At 52.6% G+C, this 18,861-nt stretch overlaps 1 protein-coding gene across 6 annotated transcripts in view; it reads right to left on the bottom strand.

Moving 5' to 3' along the window:
• Positions 1-18,861, bottom strand: part of GDPD5 (glycerophosphodiester phosphodiesterase domain containing 5) — an 84,061-nt gene that overhangs the window by 14,568 nt on the left and 50,632 nt on the right. For all 6 annotated transcript variants that reach the window (XM_063093533.1, XM_063093537.1, XM_063093534.1 and 3 more), the window contains 3 exons: positions 8,782-8,885; positions 5,284-5,377; positions 4,587-4,646 (listed from right to left, as the gene is read on the bottom strand). In XM_063093533.1, the coding sequence (XP_062949603.1) occupies positions 4,587-4,646; positions 5,284-5,377; positions 8,782-8,885 (258 nt within the window). The remainder of the gene's footprint in view (positions 1-4,586; positions 4,647-5,283; positions 5,378-8,781; positions 8,886-18,861) is intronic.

The raw sequence follows: 18,861 nt of genomic DNA, 5'->3' as shown, positions 1-18,861 counted from the left end.
GGTGGCAACCTTCATGCTCAGCAGCATTACATTACAGAATGCTCAGCATCTAGGATTTCCCCCCTACGTTGTGTCCTTAATCCCCAGCAATGCACTGACTCCCAACAATGTGACTACCATTCCTTAAATCTGACTGGGAAGGATGAATCCTACCCTAGAAGCCTGGAGACAGAACCCTGTCTTCCTCTGAGAAAGCAGTCTTAGTGGGTCTTTCTGTCCTGGTGGGACTGTTGTTGCAGTAGCAATGGAAGGGACGAAGGTTACAGCAGGTACGTTGATTCATTCAGTGAGCCTTGCCTGGGTGCAGGGACCTGAGAGGAGCTAGAGGCCAGCCTTGCAGAGGTGCCACAGGTTGGCCTCTTGGGGGTATCTAGCCTCTGGGTTCTGTGGTCCAAATGGCAGACAGCTGGCCTGGGGTTAAGGGCCACACTCCAGGCACACTCCTGGGTCAAATCCTGGCTCGCCTACCTAATGGGGAAGTTAACCTCTCCAGGGATCTTTCCTGACTGTGAAATGGGGACAGAGAGTGTCCACCTGGAAGGGGCGGGGAAAGACGGATGAGAACATGCAAGTGAAGGGCTCAGCACTGTGGCTGGCACCAAGGCTCACGCTTACTAAATGCTGGTGGTATCACTTTAAAAGTGAGCACGGTATCAATGAGCAGGGTTACTGAGAGGAGCAAATGAAATACTGTGCGGAAAGCACCTGACACCTGCAGTAAGCACCCAGTGAACAAGGGGTATTGCTCTTATGATGAGCATAGTGCCTGGCACACAGGAGGCTCTCAGGGAATGTGTCTTCCTGAAGCCACAGCTGGAGGGACAGAAGCTGCACTCCGGGAAGAACTGTGGGGCCGGGGCCAGCTGCTTGGACAGAAGGCTGAATTTACTAGGAGCGTGGATGAGGTGGCAATGGTGGGACCGCAAGCAGAGGTGCTGATCACATCTGGGCTGGGGGCAGGTGTGCCAGCCCTGGCTCAGCCTGCAACTTGCTGTGTGGCTGTGTGGTGCCCAGTGCTCTTCCACAAAGGGAGCAGGCTGGGCAGTGGGCTGCTGTACAGTGGTGGGGGAGTCAGGCAAGGACACAGGAGGAGCACAGTATGTTCAGGGCTGTGACAAGGGACAGCCTGGGGAGGTGGGAGCTGGAACTGAAGCACCTCACACAGGCAGCATCTGAGCTGATCGTGGGTGGTGGGTGGGGCAGGCCAGGGGCACCTCAGGGAAAGGACCAACTATTTACTATGAAGCCCCCAAGAACCTTCACCTCACCTCCTGGGTCCCTGGACTTCTGAAGGCTCACCTGGGAGGGATTTCTGGGAAAGAGGAGTTTGAGGAAGAAGAGGAAGGCCTCCAAGTGGGCACCCGGACCCACTCACAGCACCCAGCCTGCCACCAGTAGCTCCCTCCCCACCCGGTCCTCAGCACCTTGCCCTCCCCTCCTCAGGACGCAAGGGAACAAGAGACTCTCAAAATAAAGATCACGAGGACAACATACTGAAAACTCTAGTCTTTAAAGCAATACAGGGAACTGGCTAGAGCAGAGAGATAAATGAAAATAAGTAAAAAGTTCCTAAAAAGATCTAAATACACTAAAAAATTCAGTATATGATAAAAGTAGCATCTCAAAATAGAGGGGAAAGTATGGATTATTCTGTACAGAAAACTGGGAACACTGGGAAACCATCTAAAAGGAACAAAGTAAGATCACACTATGCCCCAAAATAACTTCCAAAAGGATTAAAAAATTGAAATGTTAAAAAAAGTGGAAACATATAATTACCAAGTGATACCATAGAAACATTTTTTATAATCTGGGAGTGGCAAAGACCTTTCTGAGTCTGTCAGAAAACCCACGGGCCATAAGAAGAGATGACAGATTCAAATACTTAAGAATATAAAAAACCTGTATGCCAAAAATACAATAAGTGAAGTCAAAAGATGAATGACAAATGAGATAGAATTATTTGCAGCTCATCAGCCAAGGGGCTAATTTCCCAAACCTACAAAGAGCTCCTGCAAAATCAAAAAGCAAACCCCATGGCAAAAAGGGCAAAAGATATGAAGAGACACTTTTCTATAAGAAAGGAAAATACAAATGACTCAAATACGTGAAAAATGCCAAATCTAACTCACCATAAGGGAAATGCAAATTGAAACTACAGTGAGGTACTGTTCTTCGCCCATCACATTGGCAAGAGTCGAGAAATCAGCTAACACTTTGCAGGCAAGGGTGTTTTTACAGGCACAACCATACATTGCCAAGGGAACATGAATTGGTGGCTCTTGGCAAGGAGACTATTTGGCAAGATCAAAATCATGAAAGTACACATTCTTTACCCAGAAATTGCTCTCCCAGGTCACTGCCACACTGTCCTGGCAAAGAGCTGAAAGCAACCGGGATATCGACCAAGTTCATCAACAGGGAACTGGCTAGATACCCAGGGAGTTAGGGGACATCCCGATCAGGCAGCAGGAGCAAGTGATGGACACCAGTGCAGACGCTCTGAATGCACTGAAGAAGGAATGTACCTCTCTTAATGTGCAGAACAGAGGGGGCAGCAGACTACTATGTGTGTTTAAAGAAAAGGGAAATGGATATGTCTCTAGAAAGAATGTGGGAAGATTTTTACTGTGTGTTTTTTGTGCCTTTTGAATTTTGAACCATGTCATTGTATTACGTGTTCAAAAATTAATTAAAGCAAAACAAACAAAAAAAGAATAAAGATTCCTTAGAATCTTAGAATCAAAAAACAGAATCCTGGCAGTAGAATTTCCAGTCCCTGCTTGAGCACTCTGAGCCCCAGGAACTCCCTCCCTCCTGGCGTGGTGGGCCCAGCTATGGGTCACTCTACCTGGAAGGACCTTCCTCATGCTGAGATCCCATGGGAGGGGCAGAGGCGAGAGGAAGGCAGCTGGCCCTCTGGGAGCTGGCACCAGCATGGATGACGGGATCTGACTCCCTGCATTGATCTGCCACCTCCACTGCTCAGTGGTTCTGTAGGCCTCTCCACTAGGATCAAGCAGATATGACCTGACCTGCTGAGAGCCGAGCATGGTCTCAGGAGGTGGCCACAGTGTGTGCCAGCCCCACCCAGGATGCCAGCTGGTGCAGTTCTTTCAGGTGTCAGCTTGGCAGCCAGGAGAAGAAAGTGCCTCACAGAGGGGACTGTGGAAGTGCAGAGGAGAGCTCAGAATAGAGTGATGACCAGGAGGAGAGTGGGAGGGGACCAAGGGCTGCTCGCTGCTCTTTACCCCTCCAAGACTTCAGTCACCGGCTCTGACTGCTAAGCTCCAGTCCCCTGTAATTAACTGACCTGGATGCCCCCTTGGATGCTCGTGCGTACCTCCCCTACACATCCCAATTCAACCCACCCTGTCCCTCTTCCTCTTCCTGCTCCATGTCCCCCTTCTAGCTGGAAATGAGTCCCTCCCCTCCAAGTCACTCTAGACCCATCTCATGGGCTTACGGTTGTTTCTGGACATTTCTGCCCCTTCCTAAATGGTGTGCCCGCTCTGAGAGCCAGGCTCTAAGAGAAGAGAGATGACCCAGCTCTCCCTCCATGGCTCAGGTGTTCCTGGGAGGGCATCTTGGTCAGCTTTGCACTACCCCTGTGCCCACCCGTGCCTCAAGAAGAACAGGCATCACAACATACATGCAGCACCATGTGTGCAATGAATGGTGAGCCTGAGACTAAGGTTCTAGAACATATGAAGCCTGCCTGCTTTGGGCCCAGCCCTAGTGGGGCACTGGGCACAGGGAGATGGACAACACTTATTCTGGCCTACAAGGGGCACCCAGGCTGAGGTGGGTTGAGGTCAGGGAGCCAGATGGAAATTGACAACACAGACACTCAGAGATGTGACAGAGGAGGTTGCAGGGGCTGGGGGGGCCTGGTGAGAGAAGCCTGTGTACATAGGGGAGGAGTACCAAGGAAGGGGTTCAAAAGACAGTTTACGGGGCAAGAGCAAAGGGTAAAAGTAGAGGCAGACACACTGGGAGGGCCTGTGATGTCTCACATAGCAGAAGCTAAGGGTGACTGTTCCATGACAGGAGCTGGGAATCATCGGCGAGGGCCAGATCATGCCAGGTGGGGGAGTTTGGGTCATCCTGGGAGCCATGGGAGTGGTGGAAAAGGCTTTAAGTTGGGGAATGACATTGTCAGATCACTGAAGTACTTAGAGGAAGGTGAGACCTGAGGCAGAACCAGCCAGAGGGCCAGTTACTACAACACGTGCTGAGAACTGTGTGGGTTAATCCCATGGCCACAGGGCTAGAAGCCTGGATTTTCCACTTATAAACTGGGAGACCTTGGACAAATTATTTAATGTCTTTGGACCTCAGTTTTCCCAACTATGAAATGGGATGATAACAGTATTCACAACACAGGGTTGCTATGAGGGTTAGTTAAATAAGTTAATGCAGGCCAGGTTGTGAGAACAGTACTTGGCACATGGTGAATGCTCAGGTTAGCTCCTAGAACAATTATAACCATGATCTAGGGGAGGGGTGATGTGTCCAGGCTGTTCCTCTGCTGCCGTGGCAAACCCCCCCCCGCCCCTTCCAGCCCCAGTGGAGGTGGCCCTCACCTTGTGCAGCCAGTGCAGGTTCATCTGCTGCCCCACGGCAATATGACATAGTGCCAGGACCTGAGGAGGAGCCCAGAGGGTGACAGTCAGGCCCTGTGTGTGGCCAGAAGGTTTCACCAGTTCCCCGGACACCCTATTACTCTCCCTCCAGGTGACAGGAATACCCTGCCCAGCCCTGCCCAGCCCAAGCCTGGCCTCCTCCCAGATTATTCCAGGCCTCTAGGCTCCTCCTTCTCTGGCATTTCTACCTCAAGAGGTCACCAAGTCCTGCTGCACTTAGACTGCCTAATAGAACTCACCAAATGTTTTGGGAGTTCCAGACCCCAGGATTCTGAAACCGACTTGAGCCCTGTGTCCAGGGAGCCCCCAGTCTAGCATGGTGATTGACCTGAGTCTCAGTGAGTGAAGTATTTGGAGCAGGATCCCAAAGCAGAGGTTCTTGGAGGAGGAGGAGATATGTGGTGGGGCCTAATATCTGGGATGGCTCTCACTAGGTCAGGAAGGGGCAGCTGAGGGAGACTGGCAAAAGTGAGGTGACTTCCCACCTTGGAGGACTCAGAGGTGCAGCAGCCCGAGGCCCTGGGCAAAGCTAGCTTCACCCTTTAGATGAGGATGGGCCCTCCATCAACCCAGCACAGGCCAAGTCTCCCTTCCCCTGGGAGCAGCGTGGCCTGCCTTCCGAGACAGCCCCACGTACCAGGAGGCCCGCGATGTACGTGAAGGCGGTGGCTGTGGTCACCAGGATGGGCACAGACCAGTCGCTCCAGTAGCCCATGCGGTTGTAGAGGTACCTGCCAGGAGAAGGGGTAGGGGTCAGACCTCCACTGGGCCAGGCACCAGGATGGTCTCATCTCCCACACGCTGGGCTCAGTGACCAGGCCCTGCCATGCAATAACGACGCTCAGCATCTCCTTGATCAGTCATGCCTGTGCATGCGGACACCTGGGGATCAAGAAGCATAAAGAAGAAAATAACAAATCCTCGTAATTCTACTGCCAGAAGTAATCATTACCAAGACTGCTGAATTTTCTCTGTGGGTTCCCCTCCATGCCTAGATGTTTGTATAAACAGCAAAGCTGGGACCCCACTGCACATAGGATAGTGGGCAGGAATGCTGGACTCAAATCCCCAATCTGTCTCTTACTGGCTTGCAGGACCTTGTGGGGGTGACAGGCTTCATTGATCCTAAGATGCCATAAACTGTGACATCTGTCTCAACTTCAATGTTAAAATGTGTAAATATGGAGTCATAGAATAAAAGATAACACCTGACTTCTCTGAGCCTTAGCTTCCTCATCTACAGGGTGGGAGAAGAAAAGGCTGCCCTTCCTATGGGATCATGAGAATGAGGTGGGGCGAGGCACATGGAAAACATGCAGTAAACTGGCTGCTGCTTTTTTTTTGTTGTTATGCATAAAATATATTTACCAAGATAAATATACAATTGTCTTACCTTCTTCACAAATCAAGATTAATTTACCCTGTACCAGCCAGCCACCAAAATAAACTTGCTTCTTAACACAGGCATTTACTGATGTCAGTAAAAATCTTGAGGAAATGGGATTTTTTTTTAACAGCCACATGGTCTTCCATGGAATTTATGTACGAGCTTCCTACTAATGGTACTTCATAGTTTCCAATTATCCAGTTTTACAAATAAACACAAAAATGAAAATGTTGTACACATTTTTCTGTATTTCCGATTATTTCCTTATGATAGATTCCTACAAATAGAATTACAGGGTCAAAGGGAATGATCTTTTTAAGGCTCCTGATAAATAAAGCTTAGTTGCTTGCTCTCCAGGAAGACTGAACCATTCTCCTTGTACAACTGGGGAAACTGAGGCTCAAAGTCATTAGAGAATCCAAGCCAGAGCCAGGCAGTTTCAGTCTGCTGCCATTGTGGGCCTTGGCAGAGGGCTGGGAGGGCAGATGACCCAGAAGGACCCTATGGGGCATCTGTCCTCTTCTATGCCCCTCCCTGGCCCTCACCTTCTGCGTCTGGGGGAAAATCTATTGCCTGAAAGATCACTGAGTGCACTCATCTTACTGTACAGTTGGGGAAACTGAGGCCTAAAGAGGGGCAGGACTTTCTCCTGGTAACTATTCCTGAGAGATGTTCTGGTCCCTCTTATCTCCCAAGTGTGACCACTTTTGGCAGGGAGCCCTCCAGGACAGCAACAGCCCAGATCCCCTTCCCCCACCTTCATCCAGTGCTGACCACCTGGGTCCTGCTCACATCCTCTTACTGCATGAGCTGTCCCCAGAGACTCCCGAGACCAAGAGGGCTGGGCCAGGGTCTCCTGAACCCAGCACTGACTCCACAACACTGAGGTGACAGGTTGAAGGAGCTGCAGGTCACCAGGCATGCCTGAGTCCCAGGCAGGCCCTCTCTTGCAGCCTCCCCAACAGGGCAGGCACCTCTCCTCTGCTTGAGTCTCCAGTGACAGGGAACTCACTCTCTGGGCAGAGTGGGGTGGCTCTGTGCATGAGATAGTCAGTCAGGCTCAAGTCCCCATCCCAGATCTGTCTGCATCTTGCTGTGTGACTTAGGAAAAGCTACTTAACTTCTCTAAGCCTTGGTCTCCTCACACTGTCCTCAATGTATGATTTTGACACTGAGTGGTTGTGTGGCCATGGATGAGTCCTGTCCCTCTTTGGGCCTCAGTTTCCCCATTTATACATGATGGGGGGACCTTATGATCTCCCAGGCCTCAGACTTCCAGTTCAGCAGAACTGTCCAGGGTCTGCAACCAAGGGCCAGCAGGGAATGTTTCCCTTTACTCGTGATAGCACCTGTGCGGTGGATACCTGCAAAGTGAAAAATTGATTTATGGAATTTAATAAAGGCCAGAGGCTACCTCTGGGACTCGGCTGGGACTGTGGCTCATCTTGCTGGGCTGCTGTGGAGCAGGAGTGGGACAGTAGCACGTCCTTTATTGTGCTCATTAATAACAGAGGCACAGCTTGATGCTGTGCAGAGGAAAGCAGATACCCAGACTCCATGAACAGAGTCTTAGGATCATCACAGAATCCTGTACTCACAGGCCATCAGAAGCCCAGAGTCCTATAAATGCCAAATTCTAATATCATGGTCACCTTCCAGCTAGGGATTTGGTCTGCCAGAAAGCAGCCCTCACATTTCAGTGGAGTTTTAAGCCCTCTCATATCCACCATCTCATTTCATCCTCAGAAAGACCCGATGAGGTCAGAATTACCCCATTTTATAGAAGAGGAAGCTGAGGCTCAGAGAGCACCAGAGACTTGTTTACAGTCACACTGACCTGAACTTCTGATCAAAAGGAAATAACAGCACTGGATGGGGAGTGAAGAGGCCTGGTTCCACGCCCCAACTCTGTCCCCAACTGGCTGTGTGGCCTTGGACCTGTTTTTACACCTGTCAATTGTCCCTCCCCTCCTTCCATGTCCTTTTGTTTAACAAAAGGCCGGCAATGGAGGGAAGACGAGGAAGAAACAGGTGCCCATCCTGCACCCAGGTACTGCCTCATACAGCCCTGCCCTTGGACTGAGGTGCCCATAACGGCCCCTGAGCTGTCCCAGAACCACAGCATCTGCCAGCCCTGCCCCGAGCCCAGCTAAAGGAGTTAAGAGGCCTGGGATCTGGGAGCCCTGGCTTACATTCCTATTTTCCAAGATAGCACCAGCAGGAGGGAGTGCCCTGTAGCTAAACTTCCCAGCTTGCTTCAGCTGCTACTGAGCCTTTGTTCTTCCAGGCTCCCCGCCACCTCTTGGGAGACCAGTACTACAGGCTGAATCACCTATGCAAACACCAAGGGGTCTCCAAGGAGACCAGCAGCTGAAGTTCCACCGGTTTAAATCCCAGCCATCCTTCAAGGCCCATTTCCCATGCCTCCTCCTCCAGGAAGTCTTCCCTAAGCCTCCAGTGGGACTCCCGTCAGGACATGGATCTCCCTTTTCTCTTCATCTTTCTTGCCAGCTGTGATGCTCCCCCCTTTCTACCCATAGTCTCATACCAGCGTCGCTAAAGCCTTGGAAGTCAGCAGGAGAGAGGCTCACAGGGGGTGGGCCTTGCCCAAGGCCACACGGAGAGCTGGTGGCAGAACTCTGAGGGCCAGCCTAAGAGAGAGGCTCAAACCTGAGCCCCAGGTCCCAGCCACTGGGTACACGGGACCCAGGCCCCCTCCTCCCGGCACCCTCCACCTCCCACACTCACCAGTTGAATTCATCATAGTCATTATGGACTTCCCACCAGAAGTAGAGCCAGGTGAGCGTGAGGCCGAAGGTGAAGGTGAGAAGCAGGAACCAGAGGCGTTCCCACTGCAAGAGCAAAGCGAGAAGAGGGTCAAGTGCTGCCTCCCACTCGGAATGCTCCCTACTCCTCCCCTTCTGTAGCAATGCCTGCCCGGCAGGGACTACCACCCTCTTTGCACTGGTGAGACACTGAGGCTCAGTGAGGGGAAGTGAACTGTCCAACATCATGGAGCCCAAAGCCGCAAAATAGTGGGAAGCCAGGAGCTGGGGTCCACCCCAGAGCTGTGCTCTTTATTCTGCAGCCTGAGGTCTTTCTGGTGTGTGCCAGTCTCCCCATTCTGGCGATGGCCTCCAGAGGCAAAGGCCACATCTGCCCTACGCTTTCGCACTGGCACAGTGATCTGCAGTCTGTGAAGTCACAGTCCGCTCCTGTTCCATCCTCACCCATACCTATAAAGCAGGTGCTCTTCCTTCCCTCTACCCCACATTACCAATAAAAACACTGAGGCCCAGAGAGGCCAAGCAACTCGCCCAAGTCACGCAGCAAGTTAGCAGAGGATTAAGGACCAGTCCCCTGCTCAGTTGGATGCCAGACCTTCAGGGCCGGGCCAGTTTGCCCGTCTGTCTCCAGCCAGGCTGGGGGTGTGCTGGCGGGGGTCGCTGACACACTGCTGCTGCTTCCCGAAGGGCCGGCTCAGAGGTCTGCAGGCGCTTCCGCCTGGGCCCTCCGGTTTATCCCTGCTTTCATCCGTCCTCTTATCTCGGAAGCACAACAAGCTCAGAACATCCTGCATCCTGGGAAACTGCTGAGATCATCAGAACAAGTCAACAGCCATTGAGGGGAGGCCAGTGAGAGGAGAAAACCAAGACCACCCTAACCTTGAGGGCCTGGGGTGGAGGACACATCCCTACCTCTGGAGCAGGGCAACTCTCACCTGGCACTGCCCAGGCCCTTCGCTGGGCTCCCTGCTGCCCTGACCCCTCCCTGCACACGTGACAGCCAGCTCAGAACTACGGTGCTGCTCCTCGCTGCTTAGCCAAGCAGGTAGGCCCTCTGGGTATGGCCCTCTGACCTCTCCAGCTTCATCCTCACCAACCAGTTCTCTCAACCTGGAAGGGTCACTGCCCCTGGGCTCGTTCCCCCAACATTCCCATTCACCTTTCAAGTGGGCTTCAATGTCACCTCTGTGAAGCCCTCCTAGATTCTGCCTTGCTACCCTAAAGCCCTCCTCTGTTCTCCCACAGCATCAGCGTCCCTCTGTCTCTAAACTCACATTCTGTGCACTGTGACTGGCTTACATGACTGTGTCCCCAGATGCCCATGGGTTCTGCCAGGAGGGGATTGAGTCTGCCTCCCCTCCAATAGCATTTATGACTGCAGGCAGGAATGTGCAAGAGGAGGAGGAAAAGTTCTCTCACTGGCCAGAACACCTCCATCCTTCGCTGCCCAGAGGCCGGCACCTCAGTGGAGGGGTTACACATACGGTGTTTCTGGAGCCAGACCTCCTGGCCACTTCAAATCCCTGTCTACCACTCACAAGCTGTATGACCTCAGGCAAGTTACTCAACCTCTCTGTGCCTCAGCCCCTTCCTCTGTGCAATGACAATAATAGCACTAATGTTGACATGGGAATTAAATGAGACAACACAAGTCAGTGCTCAGAATGATGCCTGGCTAACAGTCAGTGCTCTCTCAGTGTACCTCTCAGCATCTCTGCCTCCCCCGATGATCAGTGACTTGGTACACACCGAGTGCCTGGGGCTTGTGCTTGGGTGAGCCGCCGCCACTGCCACTCACTGCTGTGTGCAGAGCCAGGCTGCCTTGCTGAGCCCTGCTTTTAGCCTCACTTCGTTCATAACCAGAGATGCGAAGGTGCTGACACCCTGAAACCCAGTCTCCCCAGCAGGTTCAGGCTGGGCAGTTCAGCGGTGGCTTCTCAGAGAGTAGGCCACTTGTGTCTGCCTCATCTGGGCAAAGCCTCTGCACCCCTGACCAGCAAAGAAGGTTCTGAGAGGGGCCTGGGTGAGGGGTTAGCTTCAGCCTGGGATGGGTCCTGTCCCTGGCAAGCAGCCTGGAAGTCGAGAGAGTAGAGAACCTGCCCCAGGTGCTGGGAAGACGTCCTGTGGCAAGGTGTGAGGAAGGACCCAGGGACAACGCTGACAGGAGGCTGGGAAGACTGCAGTGTCAGGAGAGCCCACAGGTCCTGTGCACCGAGGGTCACTGCTCTCGCTTGGCCAGATCTTGCTGCAGGGCAGGCAAGAATGAGGAGCTGCACCTTCTGCCCCAGGAACCAGCCAGGGTGACAAGATTAGAGCTGGCAGGTGGTTGAGGCACCAAGCATGGCAGGGATGGAGGTAGAACTTAAGCAACAAGGAACTAGGAACCCCATTATCAGAATGGGAGCATGAACTGGAGTTGGGGGTCCTAGGATTAAAGTTTTGGGAGCTGGAAGTCCAAGGCCATGGGCCACAGGGAGCCTGCAGATGGGGATGAAGAGCCCTAGCTGCAGTGAGGAGGTGAACAGTGGGGGTCACTCTGAACAATTGGAGGAAGGAGGAAAAAACTGAAGGGCAGAGGATGGGAGAAAGTGGGAGGGGGCAGCAAGCAACTGTTGGCAGGAAAAGGCCAATGGAGCAGCTCAGCTGATAAAGAGGCTCCAAGTGGCACTAATGGTCCTCATCAGGGCGCATTACAGAAGAGAAAGGCCTGAGCACTCCCCCATTAACAAGCCCATCTGGCCCTGCTCCCAGGAACAGTGGAGCTGCCTATGAGGCCACGGCCACACTGCAAGGCCCTCTCTCATCTCTGTCTGCACGATACCAGCCGTTGATTATTTAGGGTATTTATCCCCATCACACTGAGGATTGGAGAAGGGTCCCCGCATATGGATTTACACAAAGGCTCAACATGGGCAAGCTGGAGGTAAGTCAGAGAGGTCACTGAGTAGGGGAGGAATGAGGATGGGATTGAACCCAGGTGTCCTGACCGGAGGCAGTCCTCTGCAGTCCTCGGGAGCCAGCCCTGAGCAGCTTCCCGCAAACCCCGCCCTTTCCCTCTGGGATCCAGTATGGCGACCCCAGGCCCAGCTTGGCCCCCTTGGATTCCTCTCTTCTCTTTCTCTGGGGTCCACCCCAGGCCAAACCTCTTGCTCCTTTATTTTTTTGTCTTTTTCGTGACCAGTACTCAGCCATGAGTGCACCGGCCATTCCTATATAGGATCAGAACCTGCAGCGGGAGCGATGCTACGCTCCCAGCGCCGCACTCTCCCGAGTGTGCCACAGGCTCGGCCCTTGCTCCTTTGGAAAGCCTTTCCAGCCCTCCAGCCCCCAAAGACCTCCCTTCCCTGACCATCCTGCATAGACTCTTGGTACCCACTAACATGACCCTCAATCACATTCTATGGGGTGGAGATGGGAAGAGCACGGGTTCTGAAGACCTGGCTCTCCCGCTGGGGCAGCTTGTTTAGCCCCTCTGAGCCTTGGTCTCCCCCCGCAAGTGGGAATTATAACCCCTACCTCGGAGGGATGCTGTTGATGAGCTGATGCACTTCAAGTGGCACAGAGTAGGTGCATAATAAGGGACAGTTCACTGGGCTGTGGATTCCTCTAGAGCAGGGATGGCCTAAGATAGCTCTGTGTACCGTGCATCTGAGGCACAAGGTCGTGCTCAGATATGGTGTGAGGAGCAGAAGAAGGTATGAACGTGAGACTGTGGGACACAGGACGCTCATGGCCACCAGTGGATGGGGCCATTGTCCAAGTCCTGGACTTGTTCTCAGGAAACAGGACAAAGGCTGAGCAGGCTGGGGCTGAGGCTGAGGGAGTAGCACCTCCTGGGGTCAGGCAGTTCCTGAGGTCTCCCAGGCCACAGCAGGCCCCAGGAGGGGTGCACTGGAGGCTGCCTGCATGAGGGACCAGAGAGAAAGACAGAAGCTGGGGCAGATGGCCCCTTGCTATGGACAGGATAGGTTGCTCCATCCCTGCGCCCAGGGACGGAGGCTGAGGTCAGGGCAGCTCTGATGTAAAATCCCAGAGGCCATGGCATTCAGCCCCACAAACTCTGCTCCATCTCCTTCCCCTTCTTTCCCTAAGGCAAGATGAGACCCTCCACTGCAATCTTGGCAACAGTGGGCCAATTTCCCTGAAGGCCGCTGCTCCTCCTCACTGTCTCCTCACTCCTCCCTGTCTCTGTCCTGTCCGTCTTATCCCAGAGACTCTGCATTCAGAGAAAGACGTGCGGAAAGAGCTTATTAGCAGCTAGGGCTCATATGGCCACAGAGCACGACTGCAGCTGCAAACCCCAACCCTACCCAGGAAGTGTGGGCACAGCCGCTGGGGTAGCACAGCCCTGCTGCTGTCGTCTGCCACTCACTACAAGCCCCTGCCTGCCCCTGACTGTGGCCCCAGGCCAGGATGCCTCTCCCACTACTGAGGACCCTGTAGAGTACGGAGCACCTCCCCGGGTCCGTAAAGAGAATGTGGAATGTGAACTCTGCCATCTGGGCAATGCCTGAGCAGGAGCTGCCAGCTCCACCCTGGCAATATCACAGACTTTCCGAAGCACAGACCTCTCAGAGCCGGAGCTGTCTTGCTCAATTCCCGTTCCCTGTGTGTCAGCTCCAGGGCAGGGACTGCCTCTGCAGCCTCCAGGACAGAAGCTCATCCTGCTTCTGCTCCAGTAGCTCCAGAGATGGGAGTCCTCCCTCTGGATGCTGCCTGGTCCTCCTCTAGACTGAAAGTTCTTCCTTCTAAGACCTCCCTAATAGGGGAGGCTATGTTTGGAAAGCTAGCAACACTGGGTTCGAAAACCAGACTGACCACCACTGAGTGACCCTGGGGAAGACATCTCTTCTCTGGGCCCCAGCTTCCTGCTCTGTAACTTGGGGGCAGCACTACTGACATCACCAAGACCTGACACACAAAGCATCTGGTGATGGCCAGGCAGTAGGAGTTGTTTTCTCTTCCCTTCCCCTCCCTGAGGGGGGTGGAAATTGCCTCCTTGACTGCTACCCTGCAGCCAGCTCTCTGATACCATACAGAACAAGTCCAGCCAAAAGAGCAAGAAATACTGGGGTCAAACGGCCAGGGAGTGGGGGAATATAATACAGAGCTGAATTTTAATCCCAGCCCTGCTACCCCCTGGCCGTGTGGCTGACGGCCAGTCCCTCGGGACCTAAACCTCAGCTTCCTCCTCTGTTCACAGGGATGACATCACCACCACCTCACAGGAGGGCTGCCAGGCCCCAACGCAATTACAGATGTAAGCTTAAGTCGCAAAATCCACGACCATTCCTATAATTACCATTTTGCGTCTGACAGCCCTTTAATTATGTGAAGGCAGTGATCAAGTCTTTCCCCTCCCCTGATCTACACCAAAATTCTCTGGCTGCTAAGGACAGCCAGCCTGATCACCTGCCTCCAACCCAGGTTGGGTGCCATGGTCATCCAGATGCAGAGGTTGGGCCTGGCTCTGCAGGCTGCAGCCCCAGGAGCCAACATGGATGGAGGGACACGGCCCTGAAACAGCAGCCGCCTGATCCCACCTCCCAGGCTGCATCACAGGCTGTGGAGGACAGAGCCCTACTTGAGTTGGGGGTTGGGGAGCTCATAAGAGCCCTTTACTTGCTCCATCTCATCCTCTCACAGCTCTGCAAGTAGGCAGTACTGTCTAAGGAAACCGAGGCTCAGAGAGGGGAAGTGACTTGCCCACGGTCACAAAAGGCAAACATAGTGATGAAGCCAGAATTCACACCCAGGTCTGGGACCCTTCAGTATTCCCAAATGTCTCAAAGTTACAAGGAGCAGGACATATTATTATCCTTGTCTGGTCAAAAGGAAAACAGGCTCAGAGAGGCAGGGCCTTGCCTAAAGGTCACACTGAGAGTCACAGGCAGTGCCTAGGTGGGAACCCTGGAATTTCTGAATTCAGTGAGATCTAAGAGATCATCTTGCCTCATTCTCTAAAGGTCCAGTCAAGAAAGGGAGAAACTGAGATCCAAAGAAAAATGGCCTGGAAACATGGTCACAGGTTTAAGACATTAATAAATTCATGCAGAAATGATGGAGAATTCAACAGATAGTGCTGCGACATGTGGACATTTGGTAAACATACAATTAGACCCCTACCTAGCGTACCATAACAAACTAAATTCCAGTGTCTCCCCTCCACACCCCCACCACCATTCTATTCCTGTTATTCTGCACACATGTGCTGAGTCCTTCTCCAGCCAGCCCTGGATACTTGGAGATAGATCAGGCCACTCTGAGCCATCTTGAGCTATGACTGAGCAGCAAACAGGCAAGTACAATCCTGGGAATGAGTGTGGTGAATGGGGCACACATGGGTTGCTTACGAGCATATCCTAAGAGCGCAGAGGCCAGATCCTTAATGCTACCAGTTATGGGAGGAGGAGTGGTCTGGAGGGCTTCCTGGAGGAGAGGATGCTTGCAACACAGCTGGCAGGAAAGGGCTTGCTGGGAGGAAGGCTAGGGAGCCTCAATCCAGGCAGAGGCAAGGAGCGGAAGGTACAAAGGCACAGAGTGAGGCAGGTTTTGTTTTGGGGAACAGGCTTCTTTTCTTATGGGCTCATAGAAGTTTTCTCTATGGAACAGTATTAACCTTCACACATACTGTATATTTTCTCCTTATTTTACCATTTGACTTAATTTTGTTTATCATGCTTTTTGTACAAAAATTAAAAGTTTTCTGTGGTCAAATCTATCCCTCTTTTCCTTATATGTTTTGCTTTTGGTATTGTGTTTAAGGAAGGTGGCTCCAGATTGTAAATTTAAGTCATATTTTATACTGGTGATTTCTCGGCTTCATTGTTTACATTTAAATCTGTAATCTGTCTGTCTCTCTAGGTCCATCTATCTGTAGCACCATGCGGATGTCATGTGTATGGAGAGAGGTTGCAAAGCCTCATCTCTAAAGCTTGAAGACTAAATTTCTTTTCTTTACATCTTTCCAAGTTGTTTGAATTTTCTCAACAAATGTATGCTTTCTAAATAGAAAAAAAAGTTTAAAAATAGAAAAAGCACATTTGAATCCATCTGGAATTTATTTTGGTGTGAGGTAAGAGGCAGAAATCTAATTTTACTTTCACCAAATGGATGCTTCAGCTGTCCCTATACCATTTGTGATATTTGCAATAATTTCTACGAGTTTACCACACAGTAAATTCTCAGATGTGTGTGGATTTGTTTATAGGTTTTCCAGTCTGTCTGGAGGCAGCCCTTGTCCCATGTGCTGGATCTGCCTGGCAAGGCTCCTTCCTGCTCAGCTGAGCCCTGCCCCCAGCACCTCTCCTGTGGTCTCAGCGCCTACCTGTGCCCTCAGCAACACATGGCCCTGCAGAGACTGGGAAGGAGAGATTGAGGGATGCCTACCCACTGGGTCTGCCCACCTGCAGGCACCCGCTCCTCCAACCTCAGCCTGTTCCACCTTGTCCAGTTCCATATGGAGGGACTGATGCACAGGAAAAGCCTGGGAAATGTAAGCTGCGAAGGGTGTGGGAGCTCCCAGAAGGGACAGGTGGGCAGGCCCTGGCAGGATTACCCTGGCACTGACCCCGGAGATTTGGGGGAGGGGGTGGCCAGGGAGGTTTGAGATGTAGCGCAGCATTAGGGCCGAGCAGGGAAAGGGATTAGAATCCCAACCCCCAGCCAGCTCCTGACAGCCTAAGAGGCTGGATTTATTTCTCAGAGCTACAGAGAGCTGGGCAATTAGGCCTCTGTCTGCCCTTGCTTCTGCTGGGGTGCACTCAGAGTGGTTCATTAGGCAGGAGAACGGAATCAGGCTCAGCCTGGAGCTCCCTGTCTCTTCCCGCCCATCCCTTGGGATGACATCCTGGGAGACATGAGTGGAAAAGCTGGGGGGGCCCTTAAGAAGGACCATCCCAGAGTCCTTTAGAGGGCCCTGCCAGGTCACAGGGGGGTGGCTGAAGCCTCCTGCTGATTCCCCCCACCTCTTGCCCCATCCACACTCCCTAACCAGATGCTCAGGGCATTCACAGACTGTCATCAACAAGAGCTTAGCTGCTTCCCCTATAGTATGACATGGCCATGCCAGCTGCCCTCAGTGCCATTCTGAGAGGAGATGGGTGAGGTGCAGGGGTTCCTGAAGGTGAGAGACAGCACGGCTTTATCACAGTAGTAAATCCTCAGCTCTCTGGGCTGCAAAAAATCAGGGCTCCACCGGCCCCTCTTCTCTCTCTCTCTCTCTTGGATGTAATATCATCTCCTATTTTCTTATCCTCATAGCAACCCTGCAAGAGATATCATCATCCCCATTTTAGAAGTGGGAAAAAATAAAGCTCAGAGGGCTCCTCTCTCATTCCTGCTGGGTCCCTTTCACTCAAAGCACAAGAGAAGAGAACACCATCACTTTGAAAGTTTGTAGGGAGGACACATTTTATCCTCAAGGTTGGAATAATGGTCTTTTCTTGTATAGGACAGGAGGCACACTTGTATCTATTATCTAATTGGACACATTCATTCAAAAATGAATTTGTACTTCATTTTAACCCACAAGCAAGCTGAGGTCCAGAGAAGATCTAGGTCTTGCCTAAGGTCATACACTCAGTCACTGGCAGAGACAGAGCAAAGGTCACACTGCAGTTCCTTTGGCCAGGAATGCCCAGTTGCATCTCGCTGAATCCAATCACACCCTGGACCCAGCTGCTTCGTCCAGGAAGCCTGCCCCAATTCCTAAGTGGGATCCATTCTTCCTCACCCCACATTCCTGATACAAACCCACATGGTTGGTAGGACAGGAAGGTGGGGAACCATCCAGGAAACTCACCTCCACCCCTTCTTGCCCACTGGCAGAGCCTAAGCCCAGCTCCAAGGGTGGCGTGGGAGGTCCCACCAGACGAGTCAGTACCCTCCCCTGCCAACCACCACCAGGGCACAGGAGCCAGTGCCAAGAATGCAGCATGCACTTGTCCACACACGTATGTCTGCCTTCTCCGGACCACCCAACACCCGTGAGTGCACCGGGGGTCCTGCCTCCCCACTGCAGCGAGCTAGACAGCAGGCACATTCCCTAACCGGCTTCCTCACTCACTGTTCAGCTCATCTGCTCAATCACCCTCCAGTCATTCACTCAGCAAACTGGCAAACTTGGCCCAAGGACCTCTTCTGAGCCAGACCCTGCCTCAAAACACTGAAGAGTCTAGCAGGAGACACAGAAAATCACAATCCACATGGCCAGCACAGGCCCACGGGGCAGTGGGAGCCCAGGAGAGAGAGGGAAGGAGGAAGAGAGGGAGGCATGCAGAAATGAAAACGAAAGGAGAGCCGACTTTTTTTCTGGTGGGGGTAGGGAGGGGGGGTGGGGGGCATTTGCAATGAATCTTAATAGGCAGAGAGAAGAAAGAAGGGCATTCCAGGCAGAGGACATGGCAGGAACAAGGCATGGTGCTATGAAGATGGAGAGGCTATCCTGGGAATGGGGAGAAGCTCGGCATGGCCAGCATGGCAGCGAAGAGGCAAAAGAGGTGGGGACAGATGTCCCTGCAGTAGGTGTCTTCCTGCCATGGCAGGAGGGGGCTCCCATCATATCCCATCATAGGAGGTAGGCATCTGGGGTCGGGGAGGTTTATTCTGTCTGGTCCACCCACCCCTACTAGGCTGTTCCTGGACTGTACCAAGGAACAGTACCTAGTGGGTGTACTCCTTTCACCCACTCCTGGGGCACAGCATGGTTTCCCGTCTCCAGGAGTGGCCTCCGTCCACCCAGGTGGGAAATCATGGTTTGATGGGATTCGTCAAAGACTCCTCTCCCTCAATCTCCACCCACAGCCAATTTGTTGATTATACTTCTTAGGTGTCTCTGGAATCCCTCCCTTGCCCGTATCCCTGCATACCCCTCTGCCAGGTTGAGGCCTCAGCCTTTCTCATCTGGTTCCCTGGTCCTCTCCACTCCAGCCCCTCAGAGCATCCTCCCCAGTTTACCCACACTGGTCCTTGCACAGCCTGAGTCTGACTCGGGGCTGCCATGCCCAGGATGAAGTGCAGGCTCCTCAGCACAGCCTCAAGG

The sequence above is a fragment of the Cynocephalus volans genome, chromosome 4 (assembly GCF_027409185.1).
Source record: "Cynocephalus volans isolate mCynVol1 chromosome 4, mCynVol1.pri, whole genome shotgun sequence".
Classification (NCBI taxonomy): domain Eukaryota; kingdom Metazoa; phylum Chordata; class Mammalia; order Dermoptera; family Cynocephalidae; genus Cynocephalus; species Cynocephalus volans.
This window is presented reverse-complemented; position numbering and strand designations above follow the sequence as displayed.